The sequence below is a fragment of the Oncorhynchus mykiss genome, chromosome 3 (assembly GCF_057628025.1).
Source record: "Oncorhynchus mykiss isolate SJ-2025 chromosome 3, ASM5762802v1, whole genome shotgun sequence".
Taxonomy (NCBI): Eukaryota; Metazoa; Chordata; class Actinopteri; order Salmoniformes; family Salmonidae; genus Oncorhynchus; species Oncorhynchus mykiss.
The window spans coordinates 23609943-23627500 of record NC_143024.1 but is presented as its reverse complement, the minus strand read 5'-3'; the positions used below and the strand labels follow the sequence as shown (position 1 = coordinate 23627500).

General features: G+C 45.6%; 1 protein-coding gene across 2 annotated transcripts in view; it reads right to left on the bottom strand.

Annotated features, from left to right (window-relative positions):
- Positions 1-17209, bottom strand: part of LOC110509826 (ETS domain-containing transcription factor ERF) — a 101656-nt gene extending 84447 nt beyond the window's left edge. Inside the window, exon 1 of one of the 2 annotated variants that reach the window (XM_090225821.1) lies at positions 16479-17209. In XM_090225821.1, the coding sequence (XP_090081947.1) occupies positions 16479-16500 (22 nt within the window). In that variant the 5' untranslated portion in view covers positions 16501-17209. The remainder of the gene's footprint in view (positions 1-16478) is intronic. The other variant, XM_090225810.1, reaches the window with a different exon arrangement.
- Between the last annotated feature and the right edge of the window lie 349 nt (positions 17210-17558).

Below are 17558 nucleotides of genomic sequence, written 5' to 3'. Positions count from 1 at the left end.
GTATTAGTGACTCACACACAGGTTCCCCTAAGCAACACACACACACATCCAGGTGCACGCACACACAGTTGAGGGAAACCACATGCTTACTTGAGATAAATTGGCTCAAAGTTCAAAATGAACAGTGATGCAGGTACATAGAGGACAGGGAAGGTACATAGAGGACGGGACAGGTACATAGAGGACAGGGCAGGTACATAGAGGACAGGGCAGGTACATAGAGGACAGGGAAGGTACATAGAGGACAGGGAAGGTACATAGAGGACAGGGCAGGTACATAGAGGACAGGGCAGGTACATAGAGGACAGGGCAGGCACATAGAGGACAGGGCAGGTACATAGAGGACAGGGCAGGTACATAGAGGATGGGGAAGGTACATAGAGGACAGGGCAGGTACATAGAGGATGGGGAAGGTACATAGAGGACAGGGAAGGTACATAGAGGACAGGGCAGGTACATAGAGGACAGGGCAGGTACATAGAGGATGGGGAAGGTACATAGAGGATGGGGAAGGTACATAGAGGACGGGGAAGGTACATAGAGGACAGGGCAGGTACATAGAGGACAGGGCAGGTACATAGAGGACGGGGCAGGTACATAGAGGACAGGGCAGGTACATAGAGGACGGGGCAGGTACATAGAGGACGGGGAAGGTACATAGAGGATGGGGAAGGTACATAGAGGACAGGGCAGGTACATAGAGGACAGGGCAGGTACATAGAGGACGGGACAGGTACATAGAGGACAGGGCAGGTACATAGAGGACAGGGCAGGTACATAGGACAGGGCAGGTACATAGAGGACAGGGCAGGTACATAGAGGACAGGGCAGGTACATAGAGGACAGGGCAGGTACATAGAGGACAGGGCAGGCACATAGAGGACAGGGCAGGCACATAGAGGACAGGGCAGGCACATAGAGGACAGGGCAGGCACATAGAGGACAGGGCAGGTACATAGAGGACAGGGCAGGTACATAGAGGATGGGGAAGGTACATAGAGGATGGGGAAGGTACATAGAGGACGGGGAAGGTACATAGAGGACAGGGCAGGTACATAGAGGACAGGGCAGGTACATAGAGGATGGGGAAGGTACATAGAGGACGGGGAAGGTACATAGAGGACAGGGCATGTACATAGAGGACAGGGCAGGTACATAGAGGACAGGGCAGGTACATAGAGGACAGGGCAGGTACATAGAGGACAGGGCAGGTACATAGAGGATGGGGCAGGTACATAGAGGATGGGGCAGGTACATAGAGGATGGGGCAGGTACATAGAGGACAGGGCAGGTACATAGAGGACAGGGCAGGTACATAGAGGACAGGGCAGGTACATAGAGGACAGGGCAGGTACATAGAGGACAGGGCAGGTACATAGAGGACAGGGCAGGTACATAGAGGATGGGGCAGGTACATAGAGGACAGGGTCATTGGGTTTACTTGAAAGCTACCTACACAAATAGCTAGCTAGAACAAAGTGTTAAGATATTCATTTAAAAAGATTAAAAGCAATACAAATAAGGATGGGGAAGGTCTACACAAGGAAAGAGGGAGGAGAAAACACAAAAGACCGACAGCGGGGAAATAGAGAGGTTGGAAAGAAACTCTTCAAATGTGATCTCACATTCCTGACTTGGGGTGGAGGGGAGAGAGAGAGCGAGAGAAGAGGGAGGGGTGGAGGAGAGAGCGAGAGAAGAGGGAGTGGTGGAGGAGAGAGAGAGAGCGAGAGAAGAGGGAGGGGTGGAGGAGAGAGAGAGAGCGAGAGAAGAGGGAGGGGTGGAGGAGAGAGAGAGAGAAGAGGGAGGGGTGGAGGAGAGAGAGAGAAGAGGGAGGGGTGGAGGAGAGAGAGAAAGAAGAGGGAGGGTGGAGGAGAGAGAGAGAGCGAGAGAAGAGGGAGGGGTGGAGGCGAGAGAGAGAGCGAGAGAAGAGGGAGGGGTGGAGGAGAGAGAGAGCGAGAGAAGAGGGAGGGGTGGAGGAGAGAGAGAAGAGGGAGGGGTGGAGGAGAGAGAGAGAGAGAGCGAGAGAAGAGGGAGGGGTGGAGGAGAGAGAGAGAGCGAGAGAAGAGGGAGGGGTGGAGGAGAGAGAGAGAGAGAGAGAAGAGGGAGGGGTGGAACAGAGAGAGAGAGCGAGAGAAGAGGGAGGGGTGGAGGAGAGAGAGAGCGAGAGAAGAGGGAGGGGTGGAGGAGAGAGAGAGCGAGAGAAGAGGGAGGGGTGGAGGAGAGAGAGAGAGAGAGAAGAGGGAGGGGTGGAGGAGAGAGAGAGCGAGAGAAGAGGGAGGGGTGGAGGAGAGAGAGAGAAGAGGGAGGGGTGGAGGAGAGAGAGAGAAGAGGGAGGGGTGGAGGAGAGAGAGAGAAGAGGGAGGGGTGGAGGAGAGAGAGAGAGAAGAGGGAGGGGTGGAGGAGAGAGAGAGAGCGAGAGAAGAGGGAGGGGTGGAGGAGAGAGAGAGAGGGGGTAACAGGCGGTGGAAAGTGGGAGAGAGAGAACGTTTTAGGTGGCACCAGGCGGCATTTGAATACTCAACAGCCGACCACACACACACACACACACACACACACACACACACACACACACACACACACACACACACACACACACACTAAGTATCAGCGAGGTGCAATCGGCACAGTAGTCTTTTTGTGACTTCCCATCCTCTAGAATTAGATATCTGTCCTCTCCCAAGCAGAGACAGATTCCCAGATAGAAATAGCCTGAAGTATTCCAGTCCTCCTCCCACTCTACAGCCAGGCTTTGAGATAGAGGGTGAGTGTCATATTAGTGGTTAGCAGCCCAGTGTAAACCTGGTGAGGAGGGGGACATCCTCAAAAGGCACCTCACTTTCCACAGTTCATTTCTGTACACCGTTAGCTAAATTAACACATTGGAGTCACACATACACAGACTTCTCATTCTCCACAGTTCACTCCTGTACACCAAAATCAGGCTAGGTCATGATGTCTGCACAACAGCTAGATGGGATCTTACGATAAGGATCAGTCCAAATGGGTTATTACAGTAAGGATCAGTCCAAATGGTGTTATTACAGTAAGGATCAGCCCAAATGGTGTTATTACAGTAAGGATCAGTCCACATCTGTTCTCACAGTAAGGACCAGTTCAAATGTGTTCTCACAGTAAGGACCAGTTCAAATGTGTTCTCACAGTAAGGATCAGTTCAAATGTGTTCTCACAGTAAGGATCAGTTCAAATGTGTTCTCACATTAAGGATCAGTTCAAATGTGTTCTCACAGTAAGGATCAGTTCAAATGTGTTCTCACAGTAAGGATCAGTTCAAATGTGTTCTCACAGTAAGGATCAGTTAAAAATGTGTTCTCACAGTAAGGATCAGTCAGAATGGATTCTCGCAGTAAGGATCAGTCAGAATGGGTTCTCACAGTAAGGATCAGTCAGAATGGGTTCTCACAGTAAGGATCAGTCAGAATGGGTTCTCGCAGTAAATCAAATCAAATCAAATCAAATTTTATTTGTCACATACACATGGTTAGCAGATGTTAATGCGAGTGTAGCGAAATGCTTGTGCTTCTAGTTCCGACAATGCAGTAATAACAAGTAATCTAACTAACAATTCCAAAACTACTGTCTTGTACACAGTGTAAGGGGATAAAGAATATGTACATAAGGATATATGAATGAGTGATGGTACAGAGCAGCATAGGCAAGATACAGTAGATGGTATCGGGTACAGTATGTACAATGAGATGAGTATGTAAACAAAGTGGCATAGTATAGTATAAAGTGGCTAGTGATACATGTATTACATAAGGATACCGTCGATGATATAGAGTACAGTATATACGTATGCGTATGAGATGAATAATGTAGGGTAAGTAACATTTATATAAGGTAGCATTGTTTAAAGTGGCTAGTGATATATTTACATCATTTCCCATCAATTCCCATTATTAAAGTGGGTTAGTCTCCTCCACCCCTCCCTCTTCTCTCTCTCTCTCTCTCCTCCACCCCTCCCTCTTCTCTCGCTCTCTCTCTCCTCCACCCCTCCCTCTTCTCTCGCTCTCTCTCTCCTCCACCCCTCCCTCTTCTCTCGCTCTCTCTCTCCTCCACCCCTCCCTCTTCTCTCGCTCTCTCTCTCTGTTCCACCCCTCCCTCTTCTCTCTCTCTCTCTCTCTCCTCCACCCCTCCCTCTTCTCTCGCTCTCTCTCTCTCCTCCACCCCTCCCTCTTCTCTCGCTCTCTCTCTCTCTCTCTCCTCCACCCCTCCCTCTTCTCTCTCTCCTCCACCCCTCCCTCTTCTCTCGCTCTCTCTCTCCTCCACCCCTCCCTCTTCTCTCGCTCTCTCTCTCGCCTCCACCCCTCCCTCTTCTCTCGCTCTCTCTCTCTCCTCCACCCTCCCTCTTCTTTCTCTCTCTCCTCCACCCCTCCCTCTTCTCTCTCTCTCCTCCACCCCTCCCTCTTCTCTCTCTCTCTCCTCCACCCCTCCCTCTTCTCTCGCTCTCTCTCTCTCCTCCACCCCTCCCTCTTCTCTCGCTCTCTCTCTCTCCTCCACCACTCCCTCTTCTCTCGCTCTCTCCTCCACCCCTCCCTCTTCTCTCGCTCTCTCTCTCCCCTCCACCCCAAGTCAGGAATGTGAGATCACATTTGAAGAGTTTCTTTCCAACCTCTCTATTTCCCCGCTGTCGGTCTTTTGTGTTTTCTCCTCCCTCTTTCCTTGTGTAGACCTTCCCCATCCTTATTTGTATTGCTTTTAATCTTTTTAAATGAATATCTTAACACTTTGTTCTAGCTAGCTATTTGTGTAGGTAGCTTTCAAGTAAACCCAATGACCCTGTCCTCTATGTACCTGCCCCATCCTCTATGTACCTGCCCTGTCCTCTATGTACCTGCCCTGTCCTCCATTATTAAAGTGGCTGGAGTCAGTAAGGATCAGTCAGAATGGGTTCTTGCAGTAAGGATCAGTCAGAATGGGTTCTCACAGTAAGGATCAGTCCAAATGGGTTCTCACAGTAAGGATCAGTCCAAATGGGTTGTCACAGTAAGGATCAGTCAGAATGGGTTCTCACAGTAAGGATCAGTCCGAATGGGATTTTACAGTACGGATCAGTCCAAATGGGATTTTACATTAAGGTTCAGTCCAAATGGGATTTTACAGTAAGGATCAGTCCAAATGGGATTTTACAGTAAGGATCAGTCCAAATGGGATTTTACAGTAAGGATCAGTCCAGATGGGATTTTACAGTAAGGATCAGTCCAAATGGGATTTTACAGTAAGGATCAGTCCAAATGGGATTTTACAGTAAGGATCAGTCCAAATGGGATTTTACAGTAAGGATCAGTCCAGATGGGATTTTACAGTAAGGATCAGTCCAGATGGGATTTTACATTAAGGATCAGTCCAAATGGGATTTTACAGTGTGATCCACACAACATGACCAGAACCACAAGGTTAATATGATAGATTAGCGGTGTGAATTACACTGTGCTATAAATGGAAACAAACACCACACCAGGTTAGGATTAGGAGAGTGTGTGTGTGTGTGAGGTGGTATCGGCTGGGTCAGGGTCAACCCAGGTCTGTGCAGGGTTGTGGGTGGTGTAATGTGTGATGTGAGGCTGGGTCAGGGTCAACCCAGGTCTGTGCAGGGTCGTGGGTGGTGTAATGTGTGATGTGAGGCTGGGTCAGGGTCAACCCAGGTCTGTGCAGGGTCGTGGGTGGTGTAATGTGTGATGTGAGGCTGGGTCAGGGTCAACCCAGGTCTGTGCAGGGTCGTGGGTGGTGTAATGTGTGATGTGAGGCTGGGTCAGGGTCAACCCAGGTCTGTGCAGGGTCGTGGGTGGTTAAATGTGTGATGTGAGGCTGGGTCAGGGTCAACCCAGGTCTGTGCAGGGTCGTGGCTGGTGTAATGTGTGATGTGAGGCTATGTGAGGGTCAACCCAGGTCTGTGCAGGGTCGTGGCTGGTGTAATGTGTGATGTGAGGCTGGGTCAGGGTCAACCCAGGTCTGTGCAGGGTCGTGGCTGGTGTAATGTGTGATGTGAGGCTGGGTCAGGGTCAACCCAGGTCTGTGCAGGGTCGTGGCTGGTGTAATGTGTGATGTGAGGCTGGGTCAGGGTCAACCCAGGTCTGTGCAGGGTCGTGGCTGGTGTAATGTGTGATGTGAGGCTGGGTCAGGGTCAACCCAGGTCTGTGCAGGGTCGTGGGTGGTGTAATGTGTGATGTGAGGCTGGGTCAGGGTCAACCCAGGTCTGTGCAGGGTCGTGGCTGGTGTAATGTGTGATGTGAGGCTGGGTCAGGGTCAACCCAGGTCTGTGCAGGGTTGTGGCTGGTGTAATGTGTGGTGTGAGGCTGGGTCAGGGTCAACCCAGGTCTGTGCAGGGTCGTGGGTGGTGTAATGTGTGATGTGAGGCTGGGTCAGGGTCAACCCAGGTCTGTGCAGGGTCGTGGCTGGTGTAATGTGTGATGTGAGGCTGGGTCAGGGTCAACCCAGGTCTGTGCAGGGTCGTGGCTGGTGTAATGTGTGATGTGAGGCTGGGTCAGGGTCAACCCAGGTCTGTGCAGGGTCGTGGCAGGTGTAATGTGTGGTGTGAGGCTGGGTCAGGGTCAACCCAGGTCTGTGCAGGGTCGTGGCTGGTGTAATGTGTGATGTGAGGCTGGGTCAGGGTCAACCCAGGTCTGTGCAGGGTCGTGGCTGGTGTAATGTGTGATGTGAGGCTGGGTCAGGGTCAACCCAGGTCTGTGCAGGGTCGTGGCTGGTGTAATGTGTGATGTGAGGCTGGGTCAGGGTCAACCCAGGTCTGTGCAGGGTCGTGGCTGGTGTAATGTGTGATGTGAGGCTGGGTCAGGGTCAACCCAGGTCTGTGCAGGGTCGTGGCTGGTGTAATGTGTGGTGTGAGGCTGGGTCAGGGTCAACCCAGGTCTGTGCAGGGTTGTGGCTGGTGTAATGTGTGATGTGAGGCTGGGTCAGGGTCAACCCAGGTCTGTGCAGGGTCGTGGCTGATGTAATGTGAGGCTGGATGGAGCAGCAGAGTTATTTAGAGGAGCTAATCTGTCTGTTTCGTCTGATGTGACATACACACTAACAAATAACACACATGCCTTCTCTGTCAAATGAATAAACACTTTCTCACACACTTTTTGTGTCTCATATATAATACATAATCACCACACCTTTGTAACATGTTGGCTCTGTAAAATAGCGATCTTATATTACACACCCACACACAGCTGAGTAACAGTGCAGGTCGGGCCAGGCAGCTTGCCACACCCTGCTTAGTTCCACTGAGCCAGACAGGATCATCACCTGAGATGATGGCCTCTCTCTCTCTGTGTGTGAGAGAGATAGATACACTCTGTCTGTCTCTATGTGAGAGAGGGTTGTGTTTTACTCCAGTGTGAAATGCAGCACAGACGGCAACTATTAACTTTCTAAAGCAGGAATGTGGGAGGTCCAGGACTTCCCATAAAAAGCTGTGTCTGTGGGGTGGGGGTGGGGGGGATTATGGTGCAGAACACATGTGTCACTGCATCCTCCACCGATATCAACCCTTAGTAGATGATTTCTAATCCATGACCTTCTCCATCCTAGTAGCCAATACTGGGACCATGACGCCAAACGGTCAGTATGGGGATATGGCCTATTGGACCACTTGGCCCAACTTATAACAGTCATTGTGTGTGGATCACACACACACCAACAGATCCCGAAGGCACGGTTAGGCTGATAACAGACAATTACAGTGCAGTTTAAATGGAGCAAATCCCTCCTGTTTCTCTCAGGCTCTGACCACACACAGCTGTTAGAACCACCTATAACGCTCTATAGACTAGGTCTCATGTAGGGGAAATGGACCGTGAGAGTCGACCACATACCATCAAGTGGTCAAGCATAAAGCCTTGAGGGCCAGTCAAGGGCAGAGTAGGGCTGAGGGCCTCACAATACGATATTATCACAATGTTTAGGTGCCGGTACGATATGTGTTGTGATTTTCACGATTCTATATGTATCACAATTCGATACTATGATTTTATTGCGATTCGATGTTCCAAACATACTGCTCACCATATGTCTGCTGCAGACGCACAGAGAGAGACATGAGAAAACAAGTTTTGATCAATCATGGAAATAAAAGTGCTGAAAATAAATTGGCTCCATCTAAAAACAAATCTGAGAACAAGCTATGAAGAATGACACTGGAGTTTTGGTGCAGGTACTGCCAACCAGTGCAAAAATAATATTGCGATATTGTCATAACGATTTTCGCATGCCCAAAATATCTATTATTTAGAACGCAAGTACAGGTATTCGGACATGGCCCAGAGCGAGGGACAGAGCGAGGGGCAGAGCGGGGTGCAGTCTCTCCTCTTGTCAAAGCAGCCTCCAAACCCTGAGCTGCTCTGCTTCATTATGAGTACAATGAGAGGTCCCACTAGCCCCACTAGAGGTTGACCGATTAATTAGGGCCGATTTCAAGTTTTCATAACAATCGGTAATCCACATTTTTGGATGCCGATTATGGCTGATTACATTGCAATCCACGAGGAGACTGTGTAGCAGGCTGACCACGTGCAGCAAGGAGCCAAGGTAAGTTGCTAGCTAGCATTAAACGTATCTTATAAAAAAACAATCAATCTTAACATAATCGCTAGTTAACCTAGTAATATCATCAACTATGTGTAGTTAACTAGCTTGTCCTGCATTGCATATACTCAGTGCGGTGCTTGTTAATTTATCATCGAATCACAGCCAAAAGCGCATTCGTGAAAAAAGCACAATGGTTGCACTAATGTACCATAAACATCCATAAACATCAATGCCTTTCTTAAAATAAATACACAAGTATTTATATGCAGCAGTTTGGGCCGCCTGGCTCGATGCAAACTGTGTGAAAACCATTTCTTCCTAACAAAGACTATAATTAATTTGCCAGAATTTTACATAAGTATGACATTACATTGAAGGTTGTGCAATGTAACAGCAATATTTAGACTTATGGATGCCACCCGTTCAATAAAATACAGAACGGTTCTGTATTTCACTAAAAGAATAAACGTTTTGTTTTCGAAATTATGGTTTCTGGATTTGACCATATTAACTTCTCTAGAGTAGGGGGCAGCATTTGGAATTTTGAATGAAAAGTGTGCCCAAATTAAACTGCCTTCTACTCAGGCCCAGACGATAGGATATGCATATAATTGGTAGATTTGGATAGAAAACACTCTAAAGTTTCCAAAACTGTTAAAATAGTGTCTGTGCGAATAACATAACTGATTTGGAAGGCAAAAACCTGAGAAAAATCCATTCAGGAAGTAGGATTTTTTCTCAATTTTTTCCTATTCAATGCCATTACAGTATCCATTGACTTAGGACTCAAATTTCAGTTACTATGCCTTCCACTAGATGTCAACAGTCTTTACAAATTGTTTCAAGCTTGTATTCGGAAAAATTAGGGAGTAAGAGCAGTCTGAGACTTCATCGAACAAAAGGAACATTTATTGAATAAATTAATGTCTTCTGAGTGCAACCATATGAAGATCATCAAAGATAAGTGATTAATTTGATCTCTATTTCTGACTTGTGTAACTCTTCTACTTGGCTGGTTACTGTTTGTAATGATTTGTCTGCTGGGCTATGTTCTCAAATAATCGTAAGGTATGCTTTTGCAGTAAAGCCTTTTTGAAATCTGACACCGTGGTTGGATTCACAAGAAGTTCATCTTTAAACCTATGTAAAATAGTTGTATCTTTTCTGAATAATTATAATTAGTATTTCTGTATTTGAATTTTGTGCTCTGCAATCTCACTGGACGTTGGCCAGGTGGGACGCTAGCGTCCCACCTACCCTGGAGAGGTTAATGACCAACGGCTCGAATTTCTGTGTGTTTATTATATTATACCGAAGTCTGATTATGATGTTTGATAGAGCTGTCTGACTGAGCAGTGGTAGGCAGCAGCAGGCTCGTAAGCATTAATTCAAACAGCACTTTACTGCGTTTGCCAGCAGCTCTTCGCAATGCTTCAAGCATTGAGCTGTTTATGACTTCAAGCCTATCAACTCCCGAGATTAGGCTGGCAATACTAAAGTACCCATTAGAACATCCAATAGTCAAAGGTATATAGAGGTCGACCGATTATGATTTTTCAACGCCGATACCGAATAATCTGACAATTTTTTTTATTTGTAATAAAGTTGAGAACAAGTTCTCATTTACAACTGTGACCTGGCCAAGATAAAGCAAAGCAGTGTGACAAAAACAACACAGAGTTACAAACAAACGTACAGTCAATAACACAATAGAAAATAAAGATGTTTCTAATTATGTACAGTGTGTGTAGAAGAGTAGGCAATAAATAGGCCATAAAGGGGAAATAATTACAATTTAGCATTAACACTGGAGTGATAGATGTGCAGATGATGATGTGCAAGTAGAGATACTGGGGTGCAAAAGAGCAAGAGGATAAATAATATGGGGATGAGGTAGTAGGTTGTTCTATTTACAGATTGGCTGTGTACAGGTACAGTGATCGGTAAGCTGCTCTGACAGCTGATACGTAAAGTTACAGAGCGAGATATAAGTCTCCAGCTTCAGTGATTTTTGCAATTCGTTCCAGTCATTGGCAGCAGAGAACTGGAAGGAAAGGCGGCCAAAGGAAGTGTTGGCTTTGGGATGACCATTGAAATATACCTGCTGGAGCGCGTGCTACGGGTGGGTGTTGCTATGGTGACCAGAGTGTTGGAGGCTATTTTGTAAATGACATCGCTGAATTCAAAGATTAGTAGGAGAGTCAGTTTTATGAGAGTATGTTTGGCAGCATGAGTGAAGGAGGCTTTGTTGCGAAATAGGAAGCCGATTCTAGATTTAATTTTGGAATGTGAGTCTGAAAGGAGAGTTTACAGTCTAACCCGACACCTAGGTATTTGTAGATAAAGAAGCTTAGAGAACAGATCATTTCTATCTACAAACTATTAGATTGCTATATCCTATTTATAACATTCTAATTCTGGCAATGAACATAGATTGTAATGAGTGAAGAGGCGTTTGTTAAGGGTTAAAACTCCTAACCAGGCCTACAGAGCACAGCAACAGGAGAACTGGAGAGTGAATGAGAGAAAGGCCTGCTGGGATTAAAGCCTCATAATAATGTGACTATTTGAAGTCTCTATTATTAGGGCAGATTTGTGGTTAGATAATGCCTGGGTTAAAGGTCAACACGGTTAATAAGAGAGTGAAGGAGTGGGACTTACACAAGCACGGACACACAACACACACACACAAGGTCGACACACTTTCAAGTGAACGTAAACACAAACCCAACAACAGCACTTTATACACGTGTACATGACACCGCTCAAACACACTCGCTCTGGTATACACACATCCAAAACATACACACCAGTCTTGGGTACACACACACACTTCCCAACACAGAACCAAACACACACTCTAGTAGAAGGGCCACTTGTGGTGGGGTGTGGTGATGTCATCAGCCCCCTCCTCAGGGCTGTTTCTCTGGGGTAGGGGTGTACTGGAATGTGGCAGAAAGGGAAGGGGGTGGAGGTTAGAGAGGTTAGGGAGGAGAGCAGAGGCCATGGGGCTCACACAGTCCGTCCATCAGGCACTACAGAACAGGCATGGCTCTATATAAGCCACAGAGCCACTACAGAACAGGCATCACTGTTGTGTTGTACACAAAACCAAATTATTCTTGGGAGAGAACACCCCCAAAAAATAAGAGAGGCCTGCTTCATCTCAAGTCCCTGTGATGTCAGGCATAGCCCTTATTTTAGTGAAATAAAAAAAAGATGCAGAGTTGGCATTAAATGTGACTGAGCTTCCTGATGCTGTATGTTTGGGGGAAGTTGGTTAGTAATGTGCTTCACAACATGCAAGTGAGAGCAGGAACAAACTTATGCCACAATTTCAGGAATGAGCTGACTTAACTAGCGAGCTTGATGGTCCCTGTTTGACCTATTTGGAATCTCCATATAATCATGGCCTCTTTTTACAGTGTCATCGTTCACGGTTGTTCAGCTTTGATAGGCCTCAGACTACAAACCAGCTGACACATTGACTGCAGCCACATGTGTTGCATACTTGATACAAAGAGCATATTTATGATTAGCTTGAGTTGATCATACTATTGAAGGTGAGATCACCAAAAGCTATCTATGATCTTTTGTCACATTAGGCCAATATCACATTACATCTCAAAACAACATCTTTGGAACAAGTGCAAAAACGAAACATGCTAAACTTCTTCACTAATTAGACATGAGATTTTGCTCATACTACTTGACTATAGACCTACACAACATCTAAGATACACCAGTCAGAGATGACATGATTATCAGTCACCTTGAATATGAAAGTGTGCCACTGATAGTGAAATGATACTAATCTAACACACAGCAAAGATGTACAAACTCTGACCACTTCCTCTTCCGATGCCGTACAGTACAAACCAACCTGCACCAGATATCGACACGGGCCATTCACACAGACACGGTGAAGTCAGGCATCGCACTGTGTGAAAGCCGCAGGGCCGGAGTACAGCTACAGTTCACTTCACGCTCTTGAGTAAAAACAGTCATGGACAATTCTCGTTCATTCGTTTCAGTTTGAGTGGTAGTGTTTGTACAGTGATTGAGTCGGTGCGGACTGGACAGATGCATTAACATGGGAATTACGTGGATTGGTGGGTGTGAGTGAAGTGAAGGGTGCAGTCATCCTGACCCGTTAAAGAAGCCGAGCCATGATGGATAGTGTAGATAGAATGGTGGTGTGGCAGATGTACAGTGGAAGTCCGAAGTTTACATACACTTAGGTTGGAGTCATTAAAACTTGTTTTTCAACCACTCCACACATTTCTTGTTAACAAACTATAGTTTTGGCAAGTCGGTTAGGATATCTACTTTGTGCATGACACAAGTAATCTTTCCAACAATTGTTTACAGACAGATTATTTCACTGTATCACAATTCCAGTGGGTCAGAAATGTGCATACACTAAGTTGACTGCGCCTTTAAACAGCTTGGAAAATTCCAGAAAATTATGTCATGGCTTTCGAAGCTTCTGATAGGCTAATTGACATAATTTGAGTCAATTGGAGGTGTAGCTGTGGATGTATTTCAAGACCTATCTTCAAACTCAGTGCCTCTTTGCTTGACATCATGGGAAAATCAAAAGACCTCAGGGGGGAAAAATGGTAGACCTCCACAAGTCTGGTTCATCCTTGGGAGCAATTTCCAAATGCCTGAAGGTACCACGTTCATCTGTACAAACAATAGTACGCAAGTATAAACACCATGGGACGACCACAGCCGTCATACCACTCAGGAAGGAGACACGTTCTGTCTCCTAGAGATGAACATACTTTGGTGAGAAAAGTGCAAATCAACCCCAGAACAACAGCAAAGGACCTTGTGAAGATCGACATAACACCAAAGGCTGCTCAGCAAGGAAGAAGCCACTGCTCCAAAAGCGCCATAAAAAAAGCCAGACTACGGTTTACAACAGCACATGGGGACAAAGATTGTGCTTTTTGGAGAAATGTCCTCTGGTCTGATGAAATAAAAATAGATGTTTTTGGCCTTAATGACCATCGTTATATTTGGAGGAAAAAGGGGGAGGCTTGCAAGCCGAAGAATACCATCCGAACCGTGAAGCACAGGGATGGCAGCATCATGTTGTGGGGGTTCTTTGCTGCAGGAGGGACTGGTGCACTTCACAAAATAGATAGCATCATGAGGATGGGAAATTATGTGGATATATTGAAGCAACATCTCAAGACATCAGTCAGGAAGTTAAAGCTTGGTGGGTCTTCCAAATGGACAATGACCCCAAGCATACTTCCAAAGTTGTGGCAAAATGGCTGAAGGACAACAAAGTCAAGGTATTGGAGTGGCTATCACAAAGCCCTGACCTCAATCCTATAGAAAATGTGTGGGAAGAACTGAAAAAACATGTGCAAGCAAGGAGGCCTTACAAACCTGACTGTTACACCAGCTGTCAGGAGGAATGTGCCAAAATTCATCCAACTTATTGTGGGAAGCTTGTGGAAGGCTACCTGAAACCTTTGACCCAAGTTAACCAATTTAAAGGCAATGCTACCAAATACTAATTGAGTGTATGTAAACTTCTGACCTACTGGGAATGTGATGAAAGAAATAAATGATTAAATAATTCTCTACTATTATTCTTACATTTCACATTCTTAAAATAAAGTGCTGATCCTAACTGACCTAAGACAGGGAATTTTTACTAGGATTAAATGTCAGGAATTATGAAAAACTGAGTTTAAATGTGTTTGGCTAAGGTGTATGTAAACATCCCGACTTCAACTGTATATAGGTCTGGAAACAAGTTCATACATTGTAGTGCCGGCATGTGTTTTTAAAGAGAAACAAATGTAACAATGCAATGGTTGCTGCACCTTTGATGATTTCCATAAAACAGTTTCCCAGCCAGTGATCTGGCATAACCAGTTGACTCCCCTGCCAGATTTAATACTGGCTCACATTATAGATTTTTTTATTAAATAAATTAACTTGATTAGTTTGTTGTATGTTGTATCGAACCTAATTGGTTATATCACCATTACATGGTAAATAACAAGCCCATAGCCTACAGTTGGGGAGTCCGCAATTTGGCAAATATGAAATAGCTGATGTGGAGTTGCGGCTGTCAGTGAGACGCATCTATAGCCCTAGGCCAATCGCAATATTTCAAAATTAAATTGTGGGATAAACACAAAAGTCACATATAGTCCAAATGATTTAAGTGTGAAGTGTAGTTTATTCCCATTCGTAGGATACACCAGGACTAATATCTTGGCACTAGTGGATAGCGTCGACCATATCTCTGGTGAGTGTGCATATTCACTGTCTTTATCATTGGGCGAGTCAGTGCCACTGGAAAGTTGATTACAATAATTTCCTCTTCAATTGTAGATGGAAGTGATATTGTACAATTTGTCTCCTCTTTTCGTAGGCCTAGATTAGATGGTTACATTGAAGACAAGGTTGTTTTTATTGATTTCAGTTTGTCAGTGTCAGCAGAGTAGCCTAGGCCTAACCTGCAATTTGTGTAGTAGGCTATTAAAAGATTCTGATGTCTCCAGACATGTAAAGTGTTGTAGAATTGCATGAAATGTGTTTATCAGCTAGGGCTGAGCTGCTTCCCCAAAGATGAAACTCCAGCGCCACCTATGATGCGGTGTATTTCATTGTTTGTTTACGGTCGGACTCAGATAGTTGGTCTGTTTTGTCAGCGGCCCAGTCACTTTTACTCATCCCCAGACATCTGCCTTCATCACTGATCATTACTAAAGTGAAAGCGAGATTAACGTTTAATTATTGCTTGAAATATGCCTAAAGCGTTATTGTAAACTGCAAACATCAGAAACGGCAGGATTTATTCTCACGTCTTGGGATTCGACAAAGCCTCCACCTTCGAAAATGACAGTCCATTGAAACGTTCACCCGTCTCTCTAGCGCCGCGGCCTTCATAACTAACCAAGCATGGCGTCCTCGCAAAGTAAACTAAACAAATTATTCACTTGCATTTTCACGGCTCTAACTAAATCTGTGTTGTGCGAATGACAACTTATTCTGAACGGTGAATTAATAGTGAATTTTGCCGATTTAAGATGCTTCGAAAACTTGTCCATAGACTTTCTACGAACGGGTGAGGGGAATATCCCAACATGGATTCCGCAACATTCCACGGCTGGGTCCGTGCACAGTTACTTTTCAGAACTTATTGAAGCACAATACAAACAAAGCACGAATTAATCAGATTTCGATTATGACAGGTTCATACATAAAACAGCAGCATTTGACGTTTCTGAGAAAATAGACCCTAAAGGTGGCCACATATTTAAAAGCTATGTCGACCAAACAGCGGAGAAACACAAACTTGACGGGATGCATAGGATGACAAACAAGCAACACCTTGTAAATGACCAAATTAAACGAAACTCTTAAAACAACCCTGGTAGCTAGGTCTAATCTTCCATAAAGTGTCTAGTTCATATGATTCACCACAACTCAACCAATCGTTTAATTTCCTTTTCGAGTATTAAAAGTGGATGTCCGCTTGCAAAAGCTTCCATTTTGAATGTCTCACTAAAGCAACTCAACTTCAGCTACATCAACAGGTCGACAATCAATCCACATTGACATATTCCCAGCAAACTAGACACAGTAAGTATAAACAACACTTTTGCATCAACTTCTGTTGTATCAACTTATCAAGCATAACTGGAGAACGTGTTGAATACTGTATAGCTACAATGCAATGAACTCAAGTCAGCCAGCTAACTGTCAAATGCACGGCTAATGTTAGCAAGCTAACCAGCTAGTTAAATGTATTTAACAACGTGTATGACTTTTGTTCACCACTTAATAATTGACAACAACAGACCGAACAACTGGCGAAGACAACCAGAAAGTTCATGATCAAGTTCATCCAGACAAAAGTGGTCGACTTGTGTTTTGCACAAACTTACCCGAATCTCCGGGGGTTTTCATTTTGAGTGTTGCAGGATAGTTTACGTTAGCTAGCGAGCTTGGTGGATCTCAAGTCAGTAGCGTTTGTGGAAGGAAAAGTCGTCTCCCTCTGAGCCCTTCCTTTGGTTCGGAATGGAACAACGAGGGGGGAACAGGCTAACGTTAAACTTTTCACTGTTGCGCCACTTGCGGGCCCCTTTGCTTCCACTTTCTTTCCAAATACCCCCTTCCTCAACTGTAGCGATCGGGGTAACGTTACTTTCCCCGAATCGCAGTCAGTTGATGTAGCTCACTGCTGTTTGTCCCACGGCAACTTCGCCTTGTCCTGTTCGAGGTGCAGCGGAACACGGTCAACCGTCCTGACAAGCACACGAACCGAAAACCCGTATCTTTCCTTGTTTGCATATACTTTCACGAACTGTCGAGTTGTTTACTCCATCTCAATCGCATCTTCCCCGTTGTTTGACATATTGTCGCTAAAATAACCGTTCTGTAGAATAGCAGTCGTCCTCTCTTTAGACTTTCTTTCTTCCTCCACTCACTAACATTCTGTACTCTGTGGCTACTCTTTCTCCTCCCCCTGGTTCCTCTCTCGGGTGTCGTGTTTCGCTCTCTCCTCACGGGGCCGCCCACACTGACAGGGGGGCTCTAAGGGGCGGGTCACACCCACTCACCACGAGCCAGGGTGGCGTCACTGCTGCAGCACGCGGCGTCGCCATAGAGACCGCCACACTGCCGTGGTGACATCATATCCGTGTCCTACGATTCTAGAGGAGAGAAGACCGTCATCACGTCCTTTTACGTCAATAGCAGGTACTTACTTCTAATTATCTATTTTCATTTAATGGTAATTATATCTATTGATGTGGCCAGATTATTAAACCACTGTACAAATGCACAAGGCATTATAACACTAGACTCTGAGCATATTGCAACAGGAATGAAACCAAACTTATACACACTTCCCCCTCTATTTCACATGGTCTACTACACCTCCCTGCTGAATTTGGTGTCAGTGATGGGATATTCCCTGGCCACCTGCGGTCTCAGGAGAAAGTATTGCATATATACAATATTGT